Below are 25,682 nucleotides of genomic sequence, written 5' to 3' on the forward strand. Positions count from 1 at the left end.
TGAGCTCCCTAGAGGTGGACCTCATGGGCCCTCAGAATATCATGATTGCGAGTCCCTCTACCTATCCTCACTCTTCTTGAGAAGGTGGTTTTGTTGAGTTCAGGTCTAGGGCAGTGCTGGCTACACCAAGGGGATGGAACTTTGTTAGACAAGAAAGGTAGGAGATTTCTGGTTTTGATCCTGGGGGTCCTCTCCCGATTGCTTCTGTCAGGTTCCCCTTAAGCTGGGACAGGGAAACACAAGCCTGACACTCCTTGGTGACACTTGTGTGTAGGCCACCCAAGATCTCTACTCTTATATGAATGTTGCCCCAATTCCTTTCTGGGGGCTCCCTCTACCCTCTCTAGACTCAGCCTGGCAACTGTCAGTGAATCGCCATGTTTGTCTCCAACCAAGGAGCGAGAGCATGAGCCGGGGCCACGTATGTTCTCTCCCCCCAGTGTTAATCTTCAGCAGAATGATTATAAAAAAAAAAACTGGACACAGGTGTTTCTCATGGGGAAGAGGAGTGTTTAGGAGAGAATCTTTTATCAGTTCCTGCTGTAAGGCATCCACTCCTCCACCTCCGACTGCCCCAGCACACACAGACAGCTGGGGTCCTTGTCCCCCAACTTCTGTTCCATGAGCAACTCCATATCCTTCCAATAAATTCCCTCTTTGTGTTAACCAGGGTCAGTTTCTGTTACCTGAAACCAGGCAGCTGCAGAATAGGTCCAATTTTTCTCAGTTTAATGAAGCCAACTCAGGATATAACTAAGACCCAGTCTCTAAAGATGGTCTATGATTGCAATTCTTCAAGGAAATCTTGGTAAATGTAACTTCTACTTGTGTAGCGATTCACAGCTTTAAAAATGCTCTCTACACACACACATGTATGTGTGTGCACATACATATAGCACAGTCTCATGTTTGTGTGCATATATATAATTATAGAAACAGCGAAAATCATTCTCAAATGAGACCAAGAAACACAAACAGCTCTGTGACATAAGTAGCTATTGTTTATAGAAGTTATTAACTAAAACAGAAAAATTAAGTGAGTTGCTCAGAAAACTAGTGGGATTATAAAAGTGTTCAGAATCTCTAGCTCCAGTACAGAAGGCATCCAAGTAAATATAGATGTTTCAACACTTAATGAAGAGACATTATAGATGGCTCAGCTCATTTAATCCTCTTCATAACCCTCAAAGATGCTGTTAGGCTAATTTAACACTATGAAGCAACTGAGCATGTTAAGTAAATTGTCCTAGCCTTCAGTCAGCTAATTGCAAAGGTGAGACCATACCAGCCCAAGGGAGCAGGGGGTTGGTGCTGACTGTAAAGTCTGCGTCCTGCATGTACACCATGTTGATGCTCTACAAAGGGGGAAACATAAACCCTTCCTGGATTTAAATCAGAATAAATGTTCAGTAAATGTTACTTGATAATTGGTTTAACTGTGGGTGGAGTAGATCCCTACCACGAAACATAAATCAAAATCAGCTCAAGGTAGATTAAAGAGTTTAATGTTTAAAAATGAAACAATAAACTAAGTAGAATAAAACACGGGCAAGATTTTTCTGATCTCAGGGTAAAGAAAGCCTAAGCAGAAAAACAAAGGAAGCTTCTTAAAGTAAATTATTGATATATTAGACTGCATACCAATTAAAACTGCCTGTAATAAAAGAACTATGAATTGAATTCAAAGACAAACAGGAAAAATATTTCCAAAACATATTATGTAAGATGAAGAGTCATAGTATAAAAACATTTCATTTAAAACAAAAATTAGCACCTATTTTTAAAAAATAGGCAACAGTCTGAAGTTTGTACATCTTTATCCCCTTGAATTAGTCCCAGGAGTGGAAGTACGACATAGAGAATATTGTAATACCTGGTTTGGTACTGAACTTACCATGGCACGCATTTAATAATTATCAAGTCACTACGTCATGCATCTGAAACCAATGTAATAGTGTATATGAATTTTATTCCAATAAAAGCAATAGGCAGCACTTGTAAACAGATCACAAAATAAGTAATACATGGACAGAAAGCATCTAATAAAAAATGGAGGTTCTCTTATATGTGTATTTATAAATGGAATTTTTTAAATGTATGCATATTTAAGTTTGAATATATAAGCATATATGTGTGTTTACTGAGAAGTGGAAACTCAGTGGGATATAAACAGACTATTTCATTCTCATCTTCTTCTGTGAAATCCCCCTCTCTCCTTCCATGCTGACAGCCCTAGGCCTAGTCCACAGTTTCTGGACACTTTCAGTTATTAGGAAACTCAGTGCTATTGTTTTAAAGCAGAATTTCTTCTCTGATTCAGGGTTGTGCCCTGTTCCAACCTTGTTGAGTTCAGGTCTAGGGCAGTGCTGGCTACACCAAGGGGATGGAACTTTGTTGGACAAGAAAGGTAGATTTCTGGTTTTGATCCTGGGGGTCCTCTCCCGATTGCTTCTGTCAGGCTCCCCTTAAGCTGGGACAGGGAAACACAAGCCTGACGGTGCTTGGTGACACTCATTGTGGGTAGGCCACCCAAGATCTCTACTCTTATATGAATGTTGCCCCAATTCCTTTCTGGGGGCTCCCTCTACCCTCTCTAGACTCAGCCTGGCAACTGTCAGTGAATCGCCATGTCCATCTCCAACCAAGGGGCGAGAGCATGAGCCGGGGCCACGTATGTTCTCTCCCCCCAACTTTAATCTTCAGCAGAATGATTAAAAAAAAAAAACCGGACACAGGTGTTTCTCATGGGGAAGAGGAGTGTTTAGGGGACCCTAAGGTAGAGGGGGGATGTGGTCTGGGCTTTTTCTAAGTTGGGGTGGGGATGGAGCAAGGTTTGCCTCTGGGGCATAGCTAGGACCCCTCTTTTGGACTAAGGTCTTCTTTTCAGGGGACAAAGAGACAACAGTAGATAGATGGATAGATAGGTACATAGATAGATGGATAGATGACAGATGGATAGATAGATAGATACATACATACACACATACATAGATGGATAGATGACGGATAGATATAGATAGATGATAGATGGACGGATGGATGAATAGATGGATAGGCAGAAAGAACTGGGACCAGCAGTTCCAAGTCTCACTTGGCTGGTTTACCCTGCCTCTCTGGGACACTGAGGGATGGTGGCGGCCCAAGTGTGCTGCCCAGGAGGTTGCCCGGTGGCCCTGCAGAGCCCTCTTCTCACGGCTCCTGATCTGCAGGCTTGACTGTGCATCTGCCCTTCCACCCCTGTTCCCGCACACACAGCTCCGATGTTCCCCGGAGCCTGGGCTGCTGGGGCTCCTACCAGGGCAACTAAATCACTCTGGCAAGAAGCCTCTGGGGCTTCCCCGCCATGGGGGGCTAAGAAAAAGAGTTAGAATGAGGAGAAAGCAATATATACCGTCACCGTGTGCCCGGGCCCAGCTCCCTGCTGCCCACTCCTCTCCGCTCGGTCCTCTACCCTGCAGCTAGAGGACTCTTCCTGAAACTCACATCCCTGAGTCACTCAAAACCCTTTCGAAGACTTCCGGCACCTTTAGAATGAGCCCGAACCTGCTGACAGAGGGCGTGGCTGTGGCCGGCACCTGGCCAGGCCTCACCATCAACCGCTTTGCCGTCCCCTCCTCTACCATCCTGGCCACACCGAATGGCCGCCCATCTCCAGTGAGCTGCCCTCTTTCCGTCCGGGCTTCTCCCGTGAACTTCCTCCTCCAGCACGCTCTCCACCCTCCCCAGAGCTACCTCACTTGCCTCCACCCTCCATCCGAACAACGTCTGCTCATTCTTCAGATTTCAATTTAAACCGAACTCCCTCAGGGAGCCCCCATCCGCAGAGAAAGCCAGGCCCCCAGGTCCCCTTTCTTCACCTCCTACATGCAGTCATGGACTTGATTGCTGTGCTCCCTAAAAGGCAACACTTTGGGAGCTGGAACTGCACCTCGCATGTTTACAGGGCTTTACATCCACAGGACCAGCACCTAGTCACTTGACCCATAATCAGCACTTAAGTATAAATGAATTCAGAAACTCGGATTGAAGTCTGCTGAAGGGTCTCTGTGGAGTTCTCTGCAGGACACCGACTGAATAATCCAAAAGGTTCCGTCAAAGAGGAGTGTTTTCAGAAGAGTGGGTATGGCTTAAGGAAAGCAGCAACGGTGGCCCTGGGGACATGAATGTCAGGCAGCTCTTCGCACGCTGACGCATAAAGGGGAAGGCGGGAACCCTCAATCAGGATCACCTCAGAGACGGGGCTGTAGGGAGAAGGGTGCCTGAGCAGAAGCACCGCTGACAGGAGCCTGCAGTTCAGGTGGGAGGGAGTCAGGGAACAAATACCGCAGCCCCTCCCTCCACCCCCTCCCAGAGGAACGGCAAAGAAATACTGTTTCTATTTGGGGTTTCAAACCCTAAAGGGAAATTTGTATTTCCATTCCACATCCAAACCAATCAAAAGCCACAGGGTGAGGAAGCAGTTATGCGATCCACCTAACCAGAGGGCCAGGGCGCAGGGCAGGGTGGGGAGAGGGCTTGGAAGGGGACACCGTGACCAGCAGAGGCAGGACTCGGCTCTGCATTTCTTTGCACCCACGCCCGCTGTCCACATGTAGACAGCGGGCCCTAAACAGTCACTTAAATGAATAAACGAAATTGAATTGAATGAAACAGAACTGAACCGAATTATTTCGAACGGCAGAGTAGTTTCCAAGTCAGGAGTTGCCTCATCGTCAAGTTAAAATCACAGACATTGCACCCCGGAATTCCAACATGCTCACTCTAAGCCTCCTGGTTTAGCAGAGTTTGGAACGCACCACATCCCATGTTCCAAGCAATTCCAGTGAACCCTGCAGCTCACTGTTACAGAGCATTTTATATGACTTGATGTTTTATCTTTAATTACTGGGTCTCCTTCCCCTCTAAGTTGCAAGGCACAATAATTTGGGCAAAGAAATATTGTTTCTATTTGAGGTTTCAAACCCTAAGAGGCAGTAAATTGTTAACGGTTTATATACGTGTATTAAAAAAAGAAAAGTGCAATTTTTACGTGGGATTTCAAACATTTTGCAGCCCCATCTGTCCAGGCCTCCAGGTGCTGTTATTAGCTTGCACACAGCAGAGGCTCGTGAACATGCAACTGGTAATTTACCGACGCGGCTTCTCAGAGCGCAGAGCCGTGCGAACAGCAGCGAATGCTGGGCAGGCGGCACGCCAAAGTCACCCACATCCCGTCAGGAGGGCAGTTAACAGAGTCCTGGGGTGAGAAGAGTCACTTGAGCCGAGTCACGCTGACTTTAAAACAATGCGTCCGAAAATCAGTCATCTCAGTGGGAAAACTTGCAGAACTTCTCATTTCAAGGAACGACCATCTGATTGGACTGTCCGCTGCTTACCGGTCATGTCATTTTAGTGGAGACCCAGTGTTGAGAAAAGTACCACTGACACCCAGGAATTAAATTTGAACCCAATGCAAACAGTCTGAAGGGTCTTTGGTGTATCCAGGGTTGGGAACCGAACCCCAGCTATCTGTTATCAGAGAACTATCCTTTGTCAGACTTTGAATGTAATAATGAAAATCATAATAATGATTTCACCCACAGTTAAAATACTCTGTGTAAGTAGATGATGCTATGATGGGATTAGAGCAACTACACATAGGCTTAAAAATCACCTATCTTGATACCAAGATCCCCTAAGGCTGTACTAAGAGAGCAAAAAAGACCACAAACCACCCACAGAGTTACTGTTTTACGCAGTGAACTTAATTAGCACAGTGATCTGATCAGTTGTATAATAAGTCAATTAAAAAAAAACACTACAGTATTCACTAAAACCAGAGTAGTCTGCTCATTCCAGAAAAAAAGGTAAGAAAAGAGAGGAAAACGGAAAAGAAAAATCCCGTGAAAAATACAGAAGCGGAGACGGGCACAATTAAGTTAAAAGACAAACCAAGAAAAATACGGCAGGGTCACAGAAACACGCTGGGGAAATGAAGAAGCTAATTTCTGTAGGATCGGAGCGCCATCTTGTGGAATATAATAATAGTGCAACTGAGGGTTACGGATCCTCATGTCTTTTTCTCAACTATATACAGTAATTGCAAACAGTATCATCACTTTCTTGGTACATTTGCAATGAACTGAGTGGAATTAAATAGATAGAAAGGTCCAGTGTATGGACTGAAGTTCCCTTATTCTCCTTAGGAGAGACATAGAACATTCCAAACATTAATAATTGAAAAGATGGGCCACACATGAAAACATTAAAAATAAATCTAAAAATAATGAAATTGTAAGTAAAGTTTTCTGAATATTAAGTTTTCTCGTGACTTAGTTCTGTTTCATTTGCCCCAATTAATTCATTTATTCATTTGACAATGAATATTTATTGAGCATATATTATGTGCCCAGATTCCACACTGGGAGCTGGGGATACAGCAGCAAACAGTATCAAGGCCCTGCTCTATAGAGCTTTTATTTCAGTGTGAGAAAGATAGTCAAGATAAGTGCACATAGGGATAAGTGGCAAATGGTATTTGGTGTTATGATGCCAAATTAAATGGGACATGGCAGACAGGAAGTGGGGGATGAAAAAGGAGAGTGCTATCTTACCTACACAGGGTGGATAAAGTGAATACTGAGCAGAAACATGAACTATATGAAGGGGAGAGTCATGTGGTTATTGGAGAGGAGTAGAGCCAAAGAGGACTAATAGACAGAGGTGCCTGGGCTCTGGAGTCAGACACACCTGAGCTAGAATCCCAGCCGACCATTAACCAACTGTATTTCTTGATCTCTCTAAGCTTCAATTTCTTCATCTACAAAATTGAAACACTAAGGCTGTCTTTGTTACACTGTTGGAAGACCAAATGGTGATTAAATTTTATAAAGATCATAAAGGCTAAAGGCCTCTAAAGTGCCTTGCACAGTGCCAGGCACATGGCAACTACACAAGAAACATTAGCTAACACCTAAAAGGATCAGGTTTGACTGTGTGAAATAATAGATACAGATATTTGAAAATACCTTCTTGATTCTAACATTTTTATGGACCTCTCAGTAGTAATCGCTAATATTTATTGAATGCTTACTCTATTTACCTTGTGTTAATTTTTGCAGTATGTCAAAAGGAGGTGACATTATTTATCATTTCCATTTCACAGGTGAGAAAACTGAGGCCCAAAGAAGTTAAATGACTCGGCCGTCTTCATTCACACAGCTGCTGTGAGCCAGAATTCAGACCCAGGCGATCTGACTGCAAAATCTTTGTTCTTAGCTAAACATGAATCTGTCTCTCAGCAAGCTGTGCACAAGAGGCAAGTGTTTGAAGCCAAAATCTGAACTCAGATTTCTTATTTCTTCCCACTCCCTGGAACTCTCATTCAGAATCACTTGACATAATCATACTGAGATTCAAATCAACAGTTACACAAAAACTGTACCTATATGATGCCAAAACAATTGGTCAGTGAAAAATAAGATTTCAGATTGCCTATGCCAATTGTTTCTCACACTAGGGATATAGATAACAATCCATTAGGGAGTTGTGAAATCAGTTGGTCAACCACAACCAGCTCCTTTTAAAAAATGGAATAGATAAAATGTGAAGGATAAGTATTTTTAAGCAAGCTTTTGTCTCAGGTGTGTGTGTGTGTGCACATGTGCCCACATACCTAAGAACTTAATGTTCTCTGCATTGTGATGTAAAATGCATTTCTTACAGTGGGTCTCAATCTAAGTATTTCGAAAAACACTGATATAAGGTGATGCTCTTTTAGCCCTTCAAAAATATTATTGTTTGCCCAATTACACTTTTTGTGCTCCAATGTACTCTGTCAAAATCATCTGTGTACACCATACGGTAAATCACCAAAACGGATCTTTTGTTCTTTGTTCAGACACGTTGCTGTCACAGAGAGGCCAAGACGTTACCTATATGTTGTCAGCAAATCTGAAACAGAAGTAAAATTTTAATTTTCTTGGTGGTTATTCTTCTCCCCAAAGACCTGTTGGATTTATTCTTTCACTGAGGAGACAAGTCATTTTAGCATCATCTATACCTTCTCATTTTGATGATTATGAAATGTGTGTCACACATTGAAAAAACCCAAATTACAGGCCTTAGAGAGACAGGCTGGGTGTTAACTGGTAAGGGAATTTGTAGACCATATGTTTAGCTGTCCTCAGGCACTTTTCAAAGTTAGAAATGTCAGGCATTTATATGGTATATTTGTAAAGCACTAACAATAATTGTAACATTATGGTCTGATTATTTGCTAAAGTAATAAATTTAAGCAATTCAAGTGGTTGAAATTTAAAGATGCAAAAATATCATGTGACACCAAATAAAATCTTGTTACTGTTTTTGCACTTACAGAATTTAGACATCTAGAAAAAATTTTAAAAATAGCTTCCTCCCTTATAACAAAATCTCATACTTTCATAGACATAACACTGGGAAAAAGAAGGTTTTGATAACATTAGAATTTTCTGTACAAAATCTGATTTGGAGTCAAAAATATCAGTACTAAAAAATAAATGATAATCAAAACTAGCAACCAGTTCTGGTAGTATGGATAGCTGAAGCAAAAGCAAAACAAAAACACAAGAAAACAGAAAAGGTTAAATATGTCTGGTATTTTAGTCCTGGAGTTGGCCTAACTAGGTGTCCTTCAGGGTCAGAGAAATTTCCAGAACAAAAGAACAGAGATGATCAGAGCTCTGCTCCACTCACCCCTTCCATATTACCAACATCTTTAATTCTACTATTTCCAGTAATTCCATACATTCAACATACAGAACCTTCTGCGGATAAAGCAAGAGGTCCCTAAGGCTTGCCATCAGCCCATCAGCCTTCACTTAGGTATCCTCTGCTTCCCTCATGTCCTCTGTGTTTCCACAATTCTTTTCACAAACCATGAAAATTGGTTTCCAGGATAAACTTACCATTTCTATGGTCCTGACTTTTCTGATCATTTCTTTCAAATACTTTGCCCTCCAACCCACACAAATGGGTTAACATTGTCTCAGACTTCCACCATGCCACTTCTGTGACAGGCGTCACTGATCAATCTTTCCTGCTGAGCCTAGAAATAGCTTCAGAATCCTCCTCAACACTGCAGCTTGGGTAGCCATTACCACCTGAATTGAGTTCATATGAGATTAAATGTATTTGCCCTTCCTATCATTAACCACCAGTGTCTAAAACCAACATTTTGGGGTCCAAACTCTGTATGTCAGACTTGTCCCTGGCACTTGAAAGGGGAATGAAAATCAATGTCAGACAACATGTTTGGTTTTAAGGTTTGGGCAGGAGGGTCACAACATACTGTGTAACAAGAAAACAAATGCCTTCCCTGAAACAAAACAGCCAGGATTATCATGACCAAAAAATAGAAATATGGTAGTCTCCATTTTGTGTGCTTTGCTCATTGATCAACCAAAAATCAAACCTTTTGTTAAATCAATAGATACTGATTTGCTTAGAAAACATTATATGAGTTTCTTTCAGAAGGGATGGGTTTAAAGAATATATGGTGCTCACTTCAGGAGCACATATACCAAAATTGGAATGATACAGAGAACATCAACATGGCCCCATGCACAAGGATGACACACAAATTTGTAAAGTGTTCCATGTTTTTTAAGTGAATAAATAAAATAAAGAATATATGTTGAGTTGGGCAAAGCAACTGGATTCCCCTCCCTCAATTAACTACACTAAATACCGGAAACTGACATGATCCTTTAGTAAAATAAACATACCTGAGTTAATTACAGCCTTGCAACTTACATGCTGTGTATTCCCAGTCAATACATCAACCTGTGTGAGTTTTAGTCTTCATATTACAATGGAATAGAAGTTCTTTTGAAGATCAGAGACAATGTACACAAAAAATCCCCAGCGCATAGTAGGTGCCCATGTAATGGAGGCTTAGTAAAACAGTCATAGGCTTTTTTTTGTCATTGCAAGGCCAGCCGAACAATTCCGGGGGGCTCCATTCACATCCTGATCCAGATTCCAGTCCACAGAGGTACAGAGTTGCACCTTCATTCTACTGTCTGGCACACAGAGCTATTGTTTCCTCAAGACCAAAAAAAGCCCCCGAATCAGACATCCATCCACAGGTGGTTTTCCTGAGATAAAAGATGGAGGAAATAGTTTGAGGTTGATTCTATGAGTAGCAGAATCCCTCTTCACTGACATTCTCAGACCCCAGTGGCATGTCCTCTGCTAGGGCAGCTAAGAATGTTAGAGCACAGACCCTGACGAGCCATGCCTGGGGTGGTCTGGAGATGGTGGAGGTCTCACCCTTAAGAGACCTCATGAGCTTATATAGGGCTAAACACAGGGGGGGCCATTTCCAAGTCTTCTGCAATTATATGGGCCCTTAGAATATTTTCCTAAACTGGGAGTGGAAAAGGACCCCCCAAATCCTAAGATTTGGTTTTCTGCTGGCCAGGCGGGGGTAGAGAGGTAGGATTGCTTGAATTGATCATATGTAATTTAAAGAAATAAGCACAAGTGGCATTTCTTACCCTTGAGTGTTGATAAGTAAAATTTATACCATTATTTAAGGTAAAGACCAAATTGGAGTCCCTGAATTCTCACCACATAGCCTAGTATTGCTCTGTAGATCAGCACTGCCCACTTATTCATTCATTCACAGACTTTCAAAGAGCAACGGGATGTGCCAGGGGCAATATCCAGTATGCACCCACACCCAGGCGAGGACAGACCCGCTGCTTGAAATGCTAACTCCCCACCCAGAGAAAATCCCCAGGCAATAGTGTTTGGTTGCCTGATGATGCCCTACTGGCCATAGAAGATTGGCAGGGCAGGATACCTGACTCAGCCTGGACCAATCAGATTCTCTCTCTAGAGAAATTAATCTAATGGACATAAAACTGTGGTGTGGAAGCTCAGTCATATCAATGGAAGAACTTTCTATTGCTCATACTTCCTTTCAGTTTATTGACATGATCATACTTATTCCCACACCCAGTCCTCTTTTACCCTCCCACTATGATTGAATGGATATCTCCTCATACTTCAAGCTTCTTCTTAATTGGCATTTCCCCACCAGCCTGCTTACCAGACCACACTATCCACTGAGACGCCTCATACCACCCATAGTGCTCTCTTACCAGACCTTGATCATTTCCTTCATAGCCCTTATACAAATTTGGAATGCTTTGTTTTGTACTCTACGAAAGCCATAAATACAAGGACTGTGTCTGTGCTACTCACCATTGCATACCTAGACGCTAGCACAGTAGCTGGCATGTTGTAGGTCCCAACAAACACTTGCTGAATGAATAAATGAATGAATAAGCATGTCCCAATCCGGTAGAAACAGATTTTACTATTTCTGCACCCATAGAATTCAAATCTAACCACTAGTTATTTCAATTCCCTTTGTTTACGACTGCTTAAATTTGAGATGTCAAGAGATACCACAGTCTATGGTTTTATAAATTTGTTAAGTTTCCTGTATGCTTTAGCAAAACAGCCTGCTGAAATTCTCTGCCAATACTCTGGAATTTTTCTCTGTCTCCTGCTGAAGCATGAATGGGGGTTTGTAGACCCTGCATGATGCTCAAAAGACAACAACTTCCAGGTGAAATCTTTGGAGCTTCTTTCCCTTTAATGCCAACAAAAAATTATGCTTTGATTAGCTCCTTTCTTGCAATATTGAATACTTCCTTCCTACCCCAGTCTGTCCCAACCCAACTCTCCATCATGTCAGAAGCTTAATTTCATGACTTTGCTATTGGGGTACACTAGATCCCTTTTCAGATGTGTAGCCAAGATGATTTTTATTTCTAAAGCCATTGCCTGTGTTTTCATCATTTCATATTATGTAATGACCTGTTCCATGTACAACTCTAACCACTGCACCTTGATGTTCTTCACTGTCCCTTTAATATTCTTTCACTCCATAATAACCTTTTGATGACAATAATGATAACAATGTAAATCATTCATGGCCCACTCACTTCCCCCGATGCTACTCCACGGAAAACGAGGCCCCAGTAATTCTCTGGGTGAAAAGACTGTCACGGTCCAGCAGTAGTTATGGTCTTTTAATAGAAGAGGCAAAAACATATTCCCTGGGGATATGACAAAGAAATTGCTGTGATAAGACTTAAGCTATCCACATGGATTGTAATGGTAGTTCCAAATATGTGAAGCCAGGCCTTAGTATATATATAGATAGATAGATAGATAGGTAAGCCAAGATTATCAGAAAATGCCTATGTGCTTGCTATTGGCCAGATTCTGCAATCATGATCTCTGGTAGTCCCTTCTGACTCTAGTAAGAATTGTGAATAGACAGCTTGTCTGGTTACATTTATAGATATTGAGTATTAATGCCATACTTGGCCCAAATTTATTTGGGGAAAAACAAAACAGGGTCTCAGCAACCTGGGGTTATATTTCAGAAATAAGCCATTTAAACCTAAAGTAGATCATCAGTAATAGTGGTTCAATCCAAGACATGTGAGGATTTTCCTTTGGTCAGGAGATTACTCCAACAGAAAATTCTGAAGAGCTCCTCAGCAGAAATCAAAAGATGAATGTGAACAGGAAAAGGAAAATCCACAGCAATAAACAAAAATAAAAAACACAGAGAGTTGTGGGAGAAGGAAATGTGGGACCAGCCAAGAACCAGGATGAGGCAAAGGGATAGGACAGGGTCAAGGTTCAAATAACTCCTACCTCTCCTCCTATGACCACTGATAATAGCATTAACTGACCCCTGCATATGTGCTCTGCACTGTCCCAAAGACTCTACCTGTGATTAATCCTCACACCAATCCTATAAGAAATGTTATTGCCATTTTACAGATGAAGAAAAGAAAGCAAAGAGAGGCTAAGTAATTTGCCCGAGGTTACCTAGATTGCTCTGAAACAGTCAGTGTCTGACACCCATCATACATACATCCACTTCAGTTTTATTTCTAGGCCAATGACATGATAGCAAGTTGACCCTCTCTTAGCTCTGTTTTAAGACAGAGACCATGCCATTTTTAAAGCTTATGCTAGATGGGGAAGGAATCCCATTACCTATTAAGAAGCCTAGATTTAGAATCAGAATACTAGTCTGTCTCTGATTTGTTAGCTATGTGACTGAGCATTGCTTACTATGTTGTAGACTAAGTTCTCCTTTGTAAAATGGAGGTTCTTACTTTCAGTTTCCAGTTCCACGTGTAAGGACTGTGGAAGTCACCACTCTATCCAAACAAGTAAAAAGCTAAGCGAACTGAAGAATCAACAACTTTCATTGGATCTGTAAGAGGGGGAAGGACGCAAGATAAACCGCTGCCCCCAAGACTGGAAAGACCACAGGTGAATCCCGGGAGTCGCGGCTCACAGCAGATCCTCAGGTGGGCGCCTGGGGGGGAGCCGGGGCCGAGGTGGGAGGCCTGAACCGGACTGGGCGGCCGCTGGGCTCGGTGCGGACGACTCTGAGAGGCAAAAGCTCCAGGGAGGGCAGTCATGGCGGCGGGGAGGCGCAGTTTGCTGTTCACCTCCAGGACCTCAGTTAGGTTCTCATGGTAAGTACCAGAGGAAACCCCTCCAGCCTCTGGCAGGAGGAGCAGAAATTTTGAAATACTCGTAAGAACTCTGTTCTGAAGAAGGCCTGCCCTAGGGGAAGCTAGGTGACTGGAGCCTAACCCGCTGACCTGGTGGGAGGAAATAAACTGCCCCAGCTCCAGCTCCACCTGGGGGTGGGGACGGAAACCACTGAGAAACACGTGGAAGTTCACAGTTCAGCGGCATCGGCTCGCTCAGGTGGCGGTAGGGAAGCCTGCCCGTGGTAAGCGCTCAAAAATAAAGGCTGGATGAACACGGAATTGGCCGACCTTTCTTCCTTTATTGCTCCCAGCAGCGAATAAGACAGGACACAAAAGATGTGCTCAGCAAATCTGAACAAACACTGTCGATCATTGTTGCATAGCAATAAATATCCTTTTAGCCTTCTAATTTGTGCTTTTACTTTTTTTTTTTTTTTTAGCCATATTATTGCCCATTCCCAAAGAGCTTGAAAGGAGGTTCTACTGATTATGTGTGTATATGTTGTTCACTGTAATGGTTATAATTGAGCTCTACCAAACATCTACACAAGAACTGAAAATTGTGATCAATTATTCCCATATTCCCAGATATTAGTTATTAGGAGCCTACCTACTTCATAGAATTAAGCAAGTGAAATTTTGAATTTACTTTCATGAATTCCTAGTCAATATATCTCAAGAGATTTTCTTTTAATCTTCATTTATAAAATACATTTTTTTTCCAGTGGAAAAAGCTTCTACCAATAAAATAATAAATTAAAAATAAATTAAAAATTCAGTTAGAGACCAAACAGATCAACTTGTGCACATATATGCATACATGTATACACATATATGTATTATAATGTGTTTAACATATACAGTGCACATACATTTTATACACACATATATAAATATGTAATTTGTACATGCACACATAACCAGATATTCAGCACTTGCTGTTAAAAGCACATTATTTATTAAAGTGAAACTTCAACTTCTACCCTGATGTAGAATTCATAATTTCCAAGGCTTGGAGTAGACAATTAGCTTTAAATCATTAGCAAATTCTAGTAATCAAATTCTGATAGCAAGATTTTTTTTGGAAGAAGGCTTTACCTACTCTATTTAAGAGAGCAACTTTTGTCAGATATAATAGGATCTATATGAACACAAGATGTTTTCATCTGCACATATAGAAAGTATTCATTAAGGTATGCAGCAAAATAACATCAAAAATAGTTAGTGATTTTAATGCATTCGTAAATACTTGGCACACACCGCAAATAAATAATAAATACCTTGGTGAAAGTGACAGTGAGATAGAACAGGTTGGCTATTATTTATATTTGCATACACATCCTAGGATTTTAACCTTGGGCATTTTTTTCTTGCTAACCAGCACAGGCCACTTACTGCTTTTTTTCTCCTAGGAGAACCAGGGGGATGCAAAATCATTTTTATACAAGCTAAAGAAAACAATTACAAAATGGAAATTTCCTCTGTCCAAATCATTAATATAATCCAAAAGCAATTATCAAAGATCTGAATATTGTCTGCTTTTTAAAAATTAAATGCCCCATTACTTCTGTCCACTGTCATGGATTACTGAGAGCAGGTAGTTTCACACTAATTTAGGATTATTCACAACACATAATGCCAGAGACAGCCCTTCTCACTTGTCCTTTGAAGAACGTAGTCCATTGACATTTTTACACATGAGAACCACTTACATGATTAATGATACTGCTATCTGTTCAAGATCCCCACCAAAGGCAGGGAATATCGTCTAAAGAGAGTATCTGCTCTACCCCAACACCAGCACTACTCTGAGGGAGAACATGTGAGTTTCTAGAAGGTTTCATTTAAAGACTATCTGTTTGGGTTAGATTTAGGGGCAGAGGGGGAGTAACTGGATTTCCTGCAATTAATGACACCAAATGACACTGACATGATCCCCTAGCAGAATAAACATACTTGAGTTAAGTACCAGCTCTGCAATTTACAGGCTGTGTTGTGTGTTCTTGGCCAATATATTTAACCTGAGTTTTACTGTCTGCATGCTAAAATGAAATGAAAATTGTTCTGAGGATTAGAGATGATGTACACAAAGTCCCTATCACATAGGAGTTGGCATAAATGGTAGCTTAGTAAAACTGTCATTGGCTAATCCACACAGGTTCTTCTCTTCTTGGGTGAAAATATATTGGACAATAGAGAAAACTTTCTTCCTCCATCACACTTAGAATTTGTGAACACATTTGATACTCTGGATTCCCAGAGATGAGTACTGATGCAGTGATAAGGAGTATACTGCAAGGTCTTTTTACAAACCCCACCACACAAATATATATACAAACTCAGAATCACGGACTTTGCTCTTCTAAATTCCAAGAATGGGCATCTACCCTGTGCTTTCCCCCTGATAAACACCCTATAACAAGATAATGTCCCTAGCTCTCAGCCTTAAATGTAGTGAGGAAGTATCTTAACAGGAGTGTCAAGGAACATAGATGCCTTATTCTTTAAACCCTTTAATCAACATCTGCAACCTTAGCTCTCTCTTGCGAAGACTGCAATATCAGTAGCTAATCCCAAACTTCTGATACTGCTGAAGTCCCACTAAATGCTGCTTACTCACCTCCTCTGTACTGTTGATGTTTTTAGAGAAATGACTATAGGCCTTTCCCTGCCTGATGAGCAAAAGAAGGCAAAGGTCATTTTAGGTGGCAAGTCCTAATTCTATAAATGACCTGCTCAAAGAAATGCATAATGCATATGTCCACTCACCAGCAGGGCACCCACAGCTAAGAGCTTTGCCATTGGCCAGAGTTTGGATATCAGCTCTGGATCAGCTGTGCAGCCGCTTCAGAGGAGGACCTGCCAAGGAGGCTCTGAGACCACCAGCCAGCCACTGGTGTCTTACCTGTTGCAGGGAACACTCCTGTTTCACAAGTATCCTTTAAATTAAAAGTAATGACTCTCCTTGGGATACCACTGTCTTCAGCAAATGCACATGGCATGGAATGGAAGAATGACCCAAAAACTAAATCCAGCATCTAATTACTTAGCAGTTGGGTAAGAGTGAAGGAAACGGATGCCACACTTTGGAGTTAGAAACCATTCTACGGATTCCCAAAAGAATATACCATGTTAGCCAACAATTTCTCAGAGTAAACTTGAATATATCCTTGCTGATACTTTAAAAAATAGCTTAAGTTCCTAGAAGAGAACCCAGTAACATACCGACTTAGTAGGTATTTGCTATAATTATTCAAATGTCAGGCAAAAGAACAGATGTATTAAATTCAATTATTTGAAGTTGTTTCCAGATAGGAAAACTAAATCATCTGTTTGACTCAGCTGATAGAACAATTCTACTATTTCTCTAATTTCCATTTTTTACTAGCTTTTTTTCTTTACACTCCACCTTTCTTATTTGGGAACTATCCAGCTATTCCCCTTTCTTACTAACCCAAGGCTATGTGTCAAGAGCTGAGATCTAGTCAGGAAAGGTACCAAGGACCTAACTCCCTGGGTAGTAGACACATGATCCATGGCTTCCAGCTAAACTTTTCGCAGAAGACTATCTTTCAAAGTTCAAGGAAGTGTCAACTAGTTTGAATCGGTAACTGTATTGTCTCTGAACAACACAATCAGTTTGGAATCTGTTTCAGGTAAAACATATTCTATTCAAACCAATTTGTTCAGGCATAGATTCAGTCCAGTATTTGTGGTCATTAGCAAGTAATAAACACACATACACACAGAGAAACTCTAACTCAGCCCCTTGCCCCCTAACTTACCATGTTGTCCCTCTGTAGTCAGTAAGTTGTACACTGCTGCCTGACCAAGAGTTTCAAGAATGCCTGGAAGTAATAAAAGAGGAAATTAGATGTTTGCAGCAAAGAAGTAGAGAGAAAGGAAATGTGCATTGGTGACACGCGGGGCTGCCGAGGTTGTTTCTCCAGGAATGGGTGTGTACTGATCCTGCCCCGTGCCTGCCGCTGAAGTAACTTAGCTGTCTCCAGTAAGTATGAGGGCCCAGTATCCTTCCCGAAGATGATATGCTCAAAATGCAGAGAGCTAAGAAATAAAAGCCCAATACTAATATTCCAGGCACTAATGGTTACAAATGTGTTAGAGGGAGCATCCGGCTTTCCTATCACCCTTGAAATCATACCACGTATTCAGTTATCTCCTCCTCTAGAAGTCCAGTCCAGCACTGTTCCAGGGAACAGAGAGACACCCTGGATCGTCACTTCGTCCTGTGTTACTAAAAGATTCCACTAGGTGGCAGCAGTGTCAAATGACTGTGTCGTCCAAGCTAGGATTATTTATTATTTTAAGGCAAGAACGGAGCCACACTTGTAAAAGTAAAGCAGTTTGGATGGCGGAAGGTGAGAAGTATACAGAAATAATCTTTCAATACGCTTCAATTTCATTTTCCTCCACTGTTCCCCAACTGGTAGCCTGCTTGGGAGAAAACACTTCTGAGCATTCAGTGTGTGACGATTCCCAAGAACAATCGACCAACAGCCCCTGAAGAACGGAAGGTGATAAAAATGTTCTTCCCTCGCTGTATCACAGGCTCTTGATGACTCGAATGATAGTGGAGGATTTTAAAAATACTGTATCAAATATGGTTTTGCAGCAGATCCAATTTAAGATACGGCAAGTAATGGTTTTAGGTACATCATCTTTTCGTTTACTGAAAGCATTTTACCTCCGTGAAACTTTGACATAAACCACTTCACTGGGCAGGACTTAAGTTCACTCCCCTTGTGGGGAGCCAAGGACAATGTCACAATAAGGAGGAGAGACGCATTTTCAGAAGTAAAACTACATGAAATAAAAGCCCTTGGGAGAAGAAAAAAAAAAAGGGACTTATCTGAGAGCATAATTGGTACCTGCTGCTTCACTTCTGCTGAGGAGGACTGAGTTCCTTAGCCAACACTCTGCTCTAATTACTAATCACAATTGTCCTCTGAGAGAAAACGAGCACGCAAAAAGAAAGAAAGAAGCCTGTGTACAAGCAACCACACAACCCTTGACTCCTTTTCTCTTTGAAGGAAAAAGAGATCCGCAAGTTGTTTCTGGCCCTGGGGTGAGCTCACCGTGCACTGCACGGCCAAGCGCTTGAATCACATCGTCTCACCTTGTACACCCAAGGACTCTAGTTATCATCTTCGGTAGATAGAGGAGAAAACTGAGGCTAAGAGAGATTAAATAACATGTCCAGGATGAAGTCGAAGAGACTCGGCCTGAGGGCTTTGCATTCAACCCAGCCAGACCCCCTGTCCTTGCCCTCCTGTGGGTGGTTCCCCATCCTGTTCTGCTGATGGAAAGGATCAGGAGAGTGGGAGGTGAAGAAATGTGGGTCCTACCCACTGCCAAACTCAGACCACAAATCTGCAACTACTCCCTACCTCCACCCACTGTGACTGGGAGGCTCCTGTCCCTGGTTCCAAGGGAGAAAACCATTTTTGTCCAATTGCCCTGTTTCTTGTGGTATTTAAACTTCCCACTGTTCATTCTGTTTTGAGTATTATGAGGCTAGTTCCACTGTAAAGTTTCTCATCAGTCTTCACTTAATGGGTGTTGGCAGACAAGGATGACTGTTGTTTCCATCTATTATTTCATCAGTGTTAGCAGAAGGGAGTTGTTGTTTTTTCCCCCCCAGCTTCACTGAGGTATAATTGACACACAACATTGTGTAAGTTTAAGGTGCACAACATGTTGATTCGGTACCTTTATATATTGCAAAATGATTACCACCAAGAATGGAGGGGTTTTTTTAATCATACCTATTCCTCCTACATATATCAGAATTCCTCAATAGGGAATTTTCCCTCAACAGTTGTTTGATTACCTGAAACAAACAGATAAAGCAGGATAAATGCCTGATATTTTTCCTTTTATGTATCTATTTTCAGAATAGTGAACACGTGCCCATGAACCTCCAACTGAACTTGTGGATTTTGTGTATTTGATGTGTTTCAATATATTGTAGTCATTATTTGCTTCTATATTCTTCCCGAATTTGGCCAGTGGGAGTGCCTTCAAGTTGGCTCGTGTAATCTTGTTTGGGGACCCGGCTTATCTCAAACACTTCCTGTCCCAGATCTAGAATTGGCCATTTCCCCAAGGAGCCCCTGTTCCTTTAAGATGGTCCTTAGATATTATAATCTGGATGCCCACAGTGATCATTAAAACTGAGTTAGTCGTGCTTCTAAGCCTTTTCAGAGGACAGAAGTAGGAAATGTGTAGCTTTTAAAAAGAGAAAAATAAGTCATAAACTCATACGGATATTTCTCATTCAAATCAAAGATTATAGAATTATTACTTCATTTATTTTAAACTTATCTTTTTCTTACTCTGAAAATCTTATCTCCTGAGAATAACTTAATTACATAGCTGCTTTACCCTACTGTATATATAATAGTATTCAAAAAAGTACTGTAAATATCACGACTAACAACTAGCTAAAAGAATTCAGTCTAAGATGTCAGTACTTCCTTTTATCCTCAGACTGTATCTCCTTAAGGATACACATCCAAATATGTGCTTTAAAATCACTGGAAATCATTCAAAATCATTCTTGAGGTGGTTTTGCCACAGAATTGATATAAAATTAGGTTCATTTCTGTTTAAAATTTTTTTTTAAATTTTTGTTTAAAATTTTTAGGATTTGTTTTGGTTTAGTGTTTTTCTTTGATTTAGCTTTGTTTTTAATTATGTAAAACATTTACATGACCCCAAAGTCAAAAATAAAATAAGGTTTATAGAAAAGTCTATCTCCTCTTCATATCCCCTATTTCCTGTTCCTTCCTTCCCATTTTTAATTCGTTTTTAGTTTATCCTGCTACTGAAATTATAAATATGTACTTACTAATTCTCCTCCTTTCTTAATTGTAGCATATTTTAAACATTGTTTGTTACTTCACTTTCTATCAGTGCATAGAGATTTCCCTTATTCCTCCCCACATGTGCAGAATATGCTCCGTGTGGATATTCCAAAGCTTATTTAACAAGTGTCCCTTTGATGAGCGTTTGGATTGTTTCTAGCCGTCTGCTAATTGCTGTTCTACATTTGTCTTATTTAGCACTCCCGAAACTCCATTTGGTTTGGCTATTCTTATTTTCTAGAAGAAACTGCTGCATAAGCAGATAGGACTTGACCAAAGTCACAGAGTTAAGTGGGGTGGAGGGGAATAAGGATTCTCCTACTTACATAATTTCTGTTCTATGCACAAGTCTACAGAATTCATACCATGGTGTAAATATCTGTTAATACCTCTATTTTAGAGTTGGGGGAGGGAGAGGGAAGCACGTGCTTTGGGATAGATTATGGAGGAAAATATAGCCTTCAGTTCAAGGCTGGAATTTCGGGTCTCAGGCAGCCTGTGGGAAGAGTATCTGAGGGAACAGCTGGCTTTCTGGCATTGTCCCCAGTCCAAGGAATGCCAGACATCTACAAGCAGGTGGGTCTATTTTTGGCAGAAGGACCTTCTCAGTGCCTCCTAAAATCACATCATGTCCCTTTCTGTCACAGTGCATTTTGCCTCTCTCGTAAATCCACTAAGGACTCCCTCTGAAGATACAGAACAACCCATCCTGGGCCCGTCCCCCATGAGTGATTAGCCCCCTTTCTTCCTCCTTTCTACTCTGCAGACCAGTGAAAAGCTACACTTACTACACCAAACATGGCAAGCACATTTCTAAGTAAAAATTATAGCCTTTTTAAAGAAGAACTTAAGTTGAGATTGAAAAAAACCTAGGATTTTTACCGGAATCTTCATGAATTTTCCCTTTCTCCATCATTATATTTCTTTAAAAGAGAAAATTGCCAATTCTAAGGGAAAATAAGTCCGTATCATTAAGTTAGTGTTATGATGAGCATCTGAAAGGAGAGGCTCATCTCCTAAGACTTTCAGCCCAGCCTCCTCCTACGTGTCCTCCCCCAAATTGTCATGCTTAGCATAAAGTCCACGGTAAGATATTGAGGATCAGCTATTTCAATTTCAAGGCACAAATCATACCCACCTGCATGGTCCTTAGCAAGGCAGAATGGATGGCCACTACATTTTATAGATATTTTCCAAAAGGGTTTAAACAAAAGAGCTTTCTAGTCCTTCTCAGTAGTTGGAATACACCATTCCCTGAGTAGCCTTGTTAATAAAGGTTTTATTGTGCCATTGCTAAGCTTCTGAAACCAAACAGCTCATGAAATTAGCCACAGTATCACCATACTACAGACTGAGTCACAGTGGCTGGTTGATCATGTAAGGATGTGATCTTAATGCTTCCCAACTGTCCTGGCACAGAACACTCCACACTCAGCTGTGTGGACCTGCTCTGATAAAGCCAGTATGCCATAACTCCCACCTGTGTCTTTTCAAGACACACACACAAGCTTTGACATGTGAGTCAGTGCCTGAAGGTTCACTCACTCAGCAGATATGAACTTACTTTCTGCTATGAGCCAGGGATGGGGAAGCCTGTTGTGAGCAAAACACACACTCCTTGCTCTCCAACAACCCTGGGAAGACATGTGGACATAGAAAAATAATTCTGTATAAGTTAAGTATTCCATTATGACTTTGAGTATATTCTTAAGCTATTTGGGGCTCAATTTACTCACTGTAAAGAAGGATTTTAAAAGTAACGAAATCACAAAGTTGTTGGAAGAGTAAAACATCTAGAATGTGTCTGGCACATGGCATGTGATCCATAAATATTAGATATAATTAATTAGTAAGGATTAACCCCCATGAATTTAAAGCTAGATCTTCTCCTTATCCTTCTTAAAGTGTATCTTTCTCCCCCAGTATTTCATTTAATTAACCCAACAAACCTGTAATATAGGTGTTACCCACATTTGAAGTTGAACCCACAGAATCAAATGGATTTACTCAAGTCATTCACTTCACGTGTAGTAGAGGTGGGACCCAGATCAATTCATATCAATTCAGACCGCAAATTCCTTATGCTTTTCACCGATATCTTATGCTACCTTCCGGTTATACATTGCTGCATAACAGATTACCCCAAAAACCTAGTGGCTTAAACTAATCATAATCATTACATTCGTCACAAATCTGCCATTTGAGCAGGGCTTAGCAGGGCCAGTTCATCGCTGATCCACGCGGCATTGGTTTGGGAGACTCAATTAGAGGCTGGAAGATCCATTTCCAGGACGGTTCACTCACATGGCAAGTTGGCGTTGGCTGCTATCTAAGATCTCAGCTCTGGCTGTGAGCTGGGGCCCATGCGGATGTTTATACAGCCTGGGTTTCCTCACAGCACAGTCGCTGAATTCCAAGAGCAGGTGTCTAAAGAGAGAAGCCGCAGTGCATGGCATTTTCTATGATTTATCTCAGGAAGCAAAATAGCATCTTTTCAGCTCTACTCTATTGTTTGAGACAATCACAAAGTTCTCTCCAGTTTCAAAGGGAGGAGACACAGAGTCAACCTGTTAGATGGGGAAGTGGCAAGACTCTAGAAAAATGCTTGGAATAGGAGATATTGTTGCAGCCATCTTTGTGATTTATAATCTACTACACAGGGATATATCAGTGTACTGGGGAATTACAGTACCTGCCCTCAGGAAGCTCAGACAAAGGGCAGACAGACCCATATGTGTTTTTAAAAGTGGCAAATTCAACGATGGGGGAGAAAGTGTTAGGCTGAGACCAAATATCTCTTGCTACACTTAGAATTTGGCAGCTTAGCATAACAATCAGTTGCTTTCTCACAGTTTCAGTGGGTTAGGAATTTGGGAGTGACTTGGACGGGTTATTCTGGTTTAGAGTCTCTCATGAGGTTGCCATCAACACATCAGCCTGGACTGTAATCACTTAAACTCTTCACTGGGGCTGTAGAATTTGCTTCCAAGATGATTGTTGGCAGGAGGGCTCGGTTGTTTGCTGTGTGGACCCCTCCTTCATGCTGCGTGAATGTTCTCACAGAATGACAACTGGCTTCCTCCAGAGTGAGCCGTCTGACAGGCAGAGCTAGAAGGAAGTCGAAATACCTTTCATGACCTACTCATGGAAGTCACACACCATCACTTCTGTTATAATCTACTCATCAAGCCCACCCTCAAGGGGAAAGAATTAAGGTCCACCTCTTAAAGGAAGATACAGTGAAGAATGTGTGAACATGTATTAAAGCTACCACATTAGACCTTATCCATTATGCAATGAAAAGTGATCTAGGATAGAAGTAACAACCTGGTCAGATGTACTGAAGGTGGATCACCCTTGTGGCAATATGCTGGATAGATTTGAGAAATTAAGACTCAAGGCAGGCAGACGAATTAGGAGAATCCTGAAATAGTCCAGGGGAGATCAGACAAGTCTGAGTCAGGGTAACGGACAGTGACATCACAGGAAGAGATGGACTGGAAAAAGAGTACGGAGGCAAGATCATGTTATGAGAGAAAGAAAAGCATCTTAAAGTTAAATGTCACATTTTAAATGAGTGTCTGGCATTGATGGCTACCAATCAGGATAGAAAATCCACAAGACAAATCAAATTGAAGAACAAGAGTAAGTTCAACATTGAAAATTTTGAGTTTGAATTTCTAGGTTTAGTGAATAGTTTTTTTTTTTGATTGTTGTTGCTATTTATTCTTTCCTTGTTTTGATAACAGCCTCTCTTTTGAGGGGGATCCCTCCCTCACCCACTGTTTAGACAGGGCTATCCCCAGTGGGGGTGACCAGGGCTGGCAAACCAGCTTTCCAAAATAAACAAATAAATCCCTAATTTTTTATGTGAATACTCCCACTTTTCCAATTTAATGCTACCAACAGTTTAATAACCAGTACAGAAAACTACTGAAATGTTGTAATTGACTGGGTCCAGCACAGCAGGGCCATATCCGTGGCTCAGCAAGAAGTCACATGACCCAGACAATGAATTTCTTCTGGTTATGGTGATGGGCTCAGAAGTGCACTTTCAGCCAGGCCCATGGAGATGCAATGAAATTCTTGCTCTACATCCTGGGAAAAAGCTTTCCCTTTCCCCTGATACATGTAATTAAGAGGTGATGCAACAGCACTATTGCGCCATGTAAAGTCCCAGACTAGAGCCAACCCCATGCAAAACAGACCTGAGGGATGGAAAGAAAGTAAATCTAGGTGACATTATTTGAGCCATAAATCTATCTGTAGTTAAACCTAACTCTATTCATAGACTTTTCAGTTGATTGAGTCAATAAATTCTCTTACTTTTTCTTCTTCTTTTTTTTTTCTTACTCTAAGTAAATCTTGTTTTGCCTTCCTTTACTGAGATTTGGCAATCTCAGCTGATCTACTGTATGACATCCAAGTGCTTGGTTATATCGATCTGGAGCTCGGCAGACAAGTTCAGGGTTGACAGGATTTAGTGCAAATTTAACCCATAAGAAGGAATAAGCTCACTAAGCGAGAGAACCATCCTGCTATTCATAATTTTCTTAAAATGTTATAGAATTAGAGATATGGGAGCAACATCAATCCAACTCCTTGTTTTAACATACAAAAACTGTACCCCTAAGAGTTTCAATACTTGTCCAGGGTTACTTCATGACAGAGCCAAGACTAAACCCTGATTTCCTGCCTCCCACGTATCCCTTTTCCAAATCATTGCCAATTCTGAGGTAGTAGGATCTAATATAACTCTCAACAGTTAATTATGAATAATGAAATGTATAAGATTTTGTAGTTTAATAGTTTAAAATTTACTTACACCTGAAAAAAAGAAAAGAAAGCACTCTACTATTTCAAAGCACCTTGTATAATTTAATCTTTTTGCTAACCCTACAAATTAAGTGGGACAAGTATTTTAGAGATAGAAAAATCTAGGCTTGGAGTGCTTGAATGAATTTTCCAAGGTCAAATAGCCAGTGAGGAGTAAAGCCAGTACTAGAATCTAAGACACATGATTGCTTCCTCCAATTATATTCCTTCTGCCTCTCTTTCAAATTAATGATGCTTCCTTGCAAGTGCTTAAAGTGTAAATTAGATAGCACAGCCTTCCAGGATTTGAGATGACTTCTCATAAACTTCAAAAAAATATATTCTAAGATGTTCATATTCTCCACCATTTCTACAATTTTTTAGGCTGATAGAACTCAGTATACTTTGTTGTCAA

General features: G+C 41.1%; 1 protein-coding gene and 1 non-coding gene across 8 annotated transcripts in view; one reads left to right on the forward strand and one right to left on the reverse strand.

The window, feature by feature from the left end:
• Positions 1 to 8,814: 8,814 nt before the first annotated feature.
• LOC118919297 (uncharacterized) overlaps positions 8,815 to 25,682 on the reverse strand; it is a 79,414-nt gene continuing 62,546 nt past the window's right edge. For 6 of the 7 annotated variants that reach the window (XM_057497783.1, XM_057497786.1, XM_057497785.1 and 3 more), the window contains 2 exons: positions 17,351 to 17,413; positions 8,815 to 11,626 (listed from right to left, as the gene is read on the reverse strand). In XM_057497783.1, the coding sequence (XP_057353766.1) occupies positions 11,454 to 11,626; positions 17,351 to 17,413 (236 nt within the window). In that variant the 3' untranslated portion in view covers positions 8,815 to 11,453. Of the gene's footprint in view, positions 11,627 to 17,350; positions 17,414 to 22,936; positions 23,561 to 25,682 lie in introns of those variants that run through there. The other variant, XM_057497789.1, reaches the window with a different exon arrangement.
• LOC118919348 (U6 spliceosomal RNA) lies at positions 9,518 to 9,625 on the forward strand. Its single transcript, XR_005027476.2, has one exon. It is a non-coding gene; the product is annotated as a U6 spliceosomal RNA (small nuclear RNA).

This window comes from Manis pentadactyla, chromosome 3 (assembly GCF_030020395.1).
Source record: "Manis pentadactyla isolate mManPen7 chromosome 3, mManPen7.hap1, whole genome shotgun sequence".
NCBI classification, from domain to species: domain Eukaryota; kingdom Metazoa; phylum Chordata; class Mammalia; order Pholidota; family Manidae; genus Manis; species Manis pentadactyla.